This window comes from Mustela nigripes, chromosome 6, assembly GCF_022355385.1.
Source record: "Mustela nigripes isolate SB6536 chromosome 6, MUSNIG.SB6536, whole genome shotgun sequence".
NCBI classification, from domain to species: domain Eukaryota; kingdom Metazoa; phylum Chordata; class Mammalia; order Carnivora; family Mustelidae; genus Mustela; species Mustela nigripes.
In genome coordinates, this window is record NC_081562.1 from 38,220,114 (window position 1) to 38,226,657 (window position 6,544).

At 43.6% G+C, this 6,544-nt stretch overlaps 1 protein-coding gene across 1 annotated transcript in view; it reads right to left on the bottom strand.

The window, feature by feature from the left end:
• LOC132020259 (uncharacterized) overlaps nt 1-2,281 on the bottom strand; it is an 11,951-nt gene extending 9,670 nt beyond the window's left edge. The window contains exons 1-2 of the mRNA XM_059404458.1: nt 1,928-2,281; nt 527-574 (exon numbers count right to left, since the gene is read on the bottom strand). Coding sequence (XP_059260441.1) covers nt 527-574; nt 1,928-2,281 — 402 coding nt within the window. The remainder of the gene's footprint in view (nt 1-526; nt 575-1,927) is intronic.
• Nucleotides 2,282-6,544: the final 4,263 nt, after the last annotated feature.

Genomic DNA, 6,544 nt, shown 5'->3' on the forward strand with positions numbered 1-6,544 from the left:
AGTTAAATTATTTCACAGACATTCTTGATAACACACTTGCAACAGAAATAAGTTAGAGTAAAAAATGCTTGATTCTGAGTTATTTTAGAGATTCAGTTTATTGCTACAGAAAGAAAGTGTTAGCAACTGAGACAAAACAGCTAGACCACAGGATTAGAGATGTATTCCTTAGATGATTAAAAAAAAAAAAAAAAAAAAAAAAAAAAAAGACCTCAGACCTCAAGAGAATGATATACTTAATCAAAATTCCTACCAAAAATAACTTTAAAATGCCTCACTATACCATGAATCTTACCAATTTCTGATCTCTCTTCCCACAGATTTTTCCCAACACAATGTGTAAGCAGTGAAAACAGATGCCATTTACATGTACAAATCTGTGCAACATCTAGCAGACAGCCCAATGCAGGGAGGGATCCCAGGACCCTGGGATCATGACCTGAGCTCAAGGCAGAGGCTTTAACTGGCTGAGCCACCCAGGTGCCCCTAACTACTTATTTTTTTTAAATGCTCAAAAATGTCTTACCTTAACAACATATTGTAACCAGAGCAATAGAATAATTGATTTCTCCATCTGAAAAATAAAGTATATTCAGCTCAATTAAACATGTATTTTTTTAGCCTCAAAACTAAATCATTGGACATTCTTTAGATGTGTATGTATATCACTTCAATGTCATCTTTTCAATTTAGACTGTTCATCCAACTGAATGTTAAAGCATTAATAAGTAGGTGCTGCTTAATATCTTCCATCAAATAAAACTGGAATCGCCAGTACTTTCCAACAAATTACAAAGTAACTTGCTTCTAGAAGCTGCTATAATTAAGTATAAAGGAGGTGTTAGAAATAAAATGAATTATCAGGCAATTACAGGAAATTGTATCACATTGTGTGAAACTATTTAATCTTAATTGTTGGAAATTTAGAACACCTACACACTGCTACTTCATGGAAGTAATTTCTCACATTTTAACATTACACCATCGTTAAGAAAAATATTTAGAACTATTGACGAACTGGGAAAAACATTTAAGTCTTTTCAACTTAGTTTATTTTTAAAGCACATTTATCTAAAAAGCTTGTGTCACTTTTCCTAGGAATCTAGACTCTCTGGGTAACTGAGACCTTTCCATTCAACGAAAGATATAACGGAAAAAAATTAACAGACTTGGTATTATACATATTTCTAAAACTGATAATATTTAAACAGGTACCCAGGATCCATTTTAAAACCCCTAGAGAGCCCACTGTAAAGCGAATTCCTTCCTACAAAATCCTTAGTTCCTGTCACGCTGTTTACCTGAGATAAAAGTCAACCCCGTTAAAAAATACGTAATAATCCAATCCAGACACCTGCACAAAAGTGCAATGTTTAACCTTGTTCATTTCCCCCCAACCTGAGGTAACTGTACTATCCGCGGGGCTGCGGTATCCACCTCCCGCGCCAGCTCTCCAAGTGAGAACTAGCATTGCGAAAGCTGTGCCCCCTCCTAAGAATGCCAACGTGGAAAGATCTCTCCGGGCTGCCTGCTCGTCAAGTCCAAGTCCCCGCTCAAATTCAAATCTGTGGAGTCACAGGGTCCGCGCCCGGGACGGAGAAAGAGAGCGGCTGCCCTGGGGCGCACTGGTTTAGAAAGAGGCCGCAGGAGCCCACTTTGGGCGGACGGAGCGCGGAACAGGGTTGAGAGAAAAGACCTCCGGTTGTAAGGATGGCCGCGCTGGGGTCGCGGTGGGGGTGGGAGCGTGGGACCGCGCGGAGGGCAGAGCCCAGAGGTCCGGGCGCGGGACGCCCAGCGCAGCAGCGGGTGCGGGCTGGAGTCCACGCCCGCCCCGCCGCGCAGCCGCCCGCGCTTTGCACGGTTCGCGCGCAGGTGCGGGGCCGGGCAGGCGCAGACGGCGGGGCGCCCCCTCGCCGCCGCACCCCACCTGGCGCCCCGCGCTCCTCGCAGCCTCCTCCCCGAGGCTCCAGCTCTTCCCGCCGCTGCTCGGGCTCCGCCGGGTCGCGTTCCCGCCTGGAGGCCCTGTCCCTCGGTTCATTAAGAGAACGTCTCCATGGAAACGCCGAGAGGCGGCGGGGGGGGGGGAAGGGGAGTGGGAGGCGAGCCCGGCGACGTCGGTGTGTGGAGGAGCCGGACGCAGTCCGCATGGAAGAAGGGAGGGAAGGGGCGGGCGGTGACGGAGAACCCGAGTGGGAAATCCGGCCTCTCGTGAAAAAGAAACAGAAGCCCACCGGGTGGCTGTGAACAGCCCTGAGTGGACACAGCTTTGAGTTAACGTCATTCATGTGGCTGTGTGCGAAGCCACATTCTTTCCCTGTCCACGGGCCTTGGGGTTTAATTGCTGCTTATTTTCCGCAGCATTTGAAGTGCTGATTGAACTCTTCCTGCTTTCTGCGATCTCCACCTTCCTTCTCTTCCTCCTTTCTGGATGCTGCTGCAGTTGGCATCCCTGACATCACCCTCACCTGGATCTTCCATCTTAGTCCACCTTATCCTCTGACATTTCCACCTTAAAAATGGACTTGACCCAGGGTGCCTTTGTTGAGTCAGGGTTATTTTGTTCCCTTGTGTGATTTCGGTCCTATTCAAGACTGCCAGTCACTCCATCTTGTCTCTCATTTTTTTCCGGGGCTTCAGAGCAGTATCTACAGCTCAGTATTGGCTCTCTTCATCCTGATGTCCCCAAAAAGCAATTCAAAACCATCTTTCAAAAGGAAATTCATGATCATCCTTCTCCCAGCCCTTCCCGAGTAGAGTGTCAGCCAACCCCCCCCCCCCCAAAAAAAATGATCAACTCTGCATCTTCAGATTCTTTCCCTCACTATCCAAAGTCAATTTTGTCCTCAAAAATCTTTTTTGATTCTGCCTCTAACACATCTCTTAGGGCAATTATTTCCTCTCCAGTCCCACAGCCATGGGCTTAGGTGATAACCTTGGCTACCTCTCCTCTCTGGAAAGTATATGCCACGTTTAAGAGTTGGAATCTCAGTTCATTCAGGTCGTTTGGCTCAGTTTACTAGCTCAGCATCTCTGAAAAGGTGGGCGTAGTCAACAGTAGGCTTGTAGAGGGCTCCTGGAGCGTAAATACTTAATACACTGATAACTAGTACTGGTTTGTCGAAATTACTTCCAATAAGTTCATACTTGGACTAGGTCAGACTTCACGCAGAAAGGAGGAAGAGTTCAATCAACACTTCAAACGCTGCGGAAAATAAACAGCAATTAAACTTGGGCTAGGTCAAAGCCTGCACTGGCTGTTAGCCAGTACGGGCTTTCTGAAATACACACATGATCCTCCTGGAGGTGCTTACTTAAAAGCCTATTCTGACTCTTGCTTACATAGTACCTCAGGCCAAATCCACTTTCCATCTTCATCTCTTTCCTCTTTGGCACCCTAACTTGTATCCTCCTAAGTAACAGGCCATAATCATTTGCATCTCTGTTTTCCTGTATGACTTTATTTATATTCTTACACAAAAATTTAGTTTTTATGTGTTTATGTCCTTAGCCAGATTAGGAATTCCTTGATGGCATGGACTGCGTTATAATATAAGCACAGTTACAGATAAGAACTATATATTTTTGTTGTTTTAATTCCTGAGGGTAGTACATATCTTTACTTTATAAAAGTAGAAAGTATCAAGGGAGTATATCACAAAATGATTTTATTGCCAATGAATTAGTTTTAGGTTTCGAGAAATATGGTCAGATTAAAAATGCACCAACGGGGGTGCCTGGGTGGCTCAGTGTGTTAAAGCCTCTGCCTTCGGCTCAGGTTATGATCTTAGGGTCCTGGGATCCAGCCCCGCATCAGGCTCTCTGCTCAGCGGGGAGCCTGCTTCCTCCTCTCTCTCTCTGCCTGCCTCTCTGCCTACTTGTGATCTCTGTCAAATAAATAAAATCTTAAAAAAAAAAAAAAAATCCACCAACGGTGTTGACTGAACATTTTTGGTAATCACTTTGCAGCATATACATATATCAAATCATTATTTTACACCTTAAAATTGTACAGTGTCTTATGTCAATTGTATCTCAAGAAAAAAACAGACAAATCAGGAAAGTGATCACAAAAATAAATAAATATATAAGATAACGATCCATCAAGTGAATTGAATCAAGTATATCTAATTCAGTGTGTGGTGGGATTTTGGGGGAGGCAGTCATATATTTGCTTTGCAAACAATGGCATTTTAAATAAACAGACATTGTTAAGGCTACACCTTCCAGGGGCAGCTGGGTGGCTCAATGGGTTAAGAATCTGCCTTTGGCTCAGGTAATGATCTGGGAATCCAGAGTCAGAGGTTCCTGCTCAGCGGGGAGTATGCAACTCCCTCTGCCCCTCACCCTCCTGGAGCTCTCTTTCTTGCTCTCTAAAATAAGTAAAATCTGAAGAAGGAGAAGGAGAAGAAGACCACTACCTTCCATAGTTGACATCAGTCTTTCCACTAAGTCAGCAAACTTGGTTGCAAGTTAATCAATAGTGTTTCCCTCAAAAGCTGTTTCCTGACACAATACCCTATGAAATTCTATCCCAGTTAAGAGTTTGTTCCTTTATTTGGCCTAGGAACTTAGTTATGGAGAAACAAAGAGAATGATTTTTAAAATTATGGGTCCTCTCTTTCTAGAAATGGGAAAGTATTGAATTAGGACAATTTCAGGACATTTAGTTTTTAATGGAAAGAACTTACTTTTCTGATGGTGAAACACAGCCAAAAGCCATTTAGGCAATAATGGAGATCATTAATGTTTTAAAACTTCAATTCCCTATTAGGAAATATGTTGTTTGGCATCTTATTTAAATATCTATTATGACAAGAAACCCACATCATCACCAGAGGTTGGGTGGACATAACATGTATAACCACATCTCTGATAGAAATGTAACAATTACACAAATGATAGCCAACCCTTCCTCTACACAAATGATAGCCAACCCTTTCTCACCTTCAAATTGCAGGAATTCAGTCAAAGGTTTTTAGTGAATGTTATGTGTCAAGCTCAGTGCTAAGCACTGAGGCTATAGCAACAAATGTTCCTAGTTCTCCCTTACATAGCTACTAGTTACTAGCTTAAATTCTACTGAAGGACTGCTGAGTATTATATACTATGATCCTATGCACAACCATATTCCTCTTGATCCTGTTCTTACTATCTAAATCCAGGACCTCTTTCCCTCTCATCTAATCTTTGGGCAGCTGGACCCAGTTCCAATGTGTGTGATTGGTATGGGAGGTGCTACCCCCACACCACCAAACAATTCTTGGGATACCACCTTGGTGTCCCATACATAATTCAACTCAATTCTGACACTGTCCACCCAGAGATAGAGTCAGATTCCACAGGCTAAGCATTCAGTCCTACAAGACTCCCCGACCACCCCATTTCATATGTCTGTCACACACCCAGGTTGCTATCCATGCTTCTGACCTATGGACTGCAGGCTCAGTTGAACTCCCTGGGTTCAATTAATTTGCTAGAGTGGCTCACAGAACTCAGAAAATCTGCTTACTCACTAGATGAGTGATTTATTATAAAAGGATGGAACTCAGGAACAGCCACATAGAAGAGATGCAAGAGCAGGGTATGTTGGAAGAGACATCCACACCCTCTTGGAGTACACCACTCTCCCCAAATGTCCATGTGTTCACCAAGCTGGAAGCTCCCCCAACTACAATGTTTTTGTTTTGTTTTGTTTTGTTTTGTTTTAATGGAGGTTTCATTACATAGGCACAGTCCTACAAGCCCTCTCCCCTTCGGGGAGATGGTGATGGAACTGAAATTTCCATCCCCCTGATCATATAATTGGCTTCACTGGCAACAAACCCCCATTCTTAGAATCTGTCCAAAGGTCATCTTATTAAAATAACAGAAGACACTTTTATAACTCCCATCACTTAGGAAATTCCAAGGGAAACAGTGATGAGAACCAAATATTTATTTTATTAGAACTCTCAATATCACACTGGATAACTGGCATCCCTTCATGCCTTCTTATTAGATCGATCTAAAACAGTTCTCCTTCTCTCTAGGGACACTTGGGTGGCTCAGTCAGTTAAGCGTCTGACTCTTGAGTCGGGTTCAGGTCATGATCTCAGCGTCTTGAGATCGAGCCCAGCCTTGTGCTTTGTGCTGTGTGTGAAGCCTGTTCAAGATTCTCTCTCTCCTGGGCACCTGGGTGGCTCAGTGGGTTAGGCCGCTGCCTTCAGCTCAGGTCATGATCTCAGGGTCCTGGGATCGAGTCCCGCATCGGGCTCTCTGCTCAGCAGGGAGTCTGCTTCCTTCTCTCTCTCTCTGCCTGCCTCTCTGCCTACTTGTGATCTCTCTCTGTCAAATAAATAAATAAAATCTTTAAAAAAAAAAAAAGATTCTCTCTCTCCCTTTCCTTCTCCCTCTACCTGCACCTTCTACTCTGCCCCCTGCCAAAATACAATACAAACTAAGTCTCCTTATCTCTGGTTTTTCTTCTTTTCTAATCTATTTTCAACTTTCTTCAGATTAATCTTTCTAGAGTTCAGTTCTAATAATGTTACTTCCCTCCTCACAG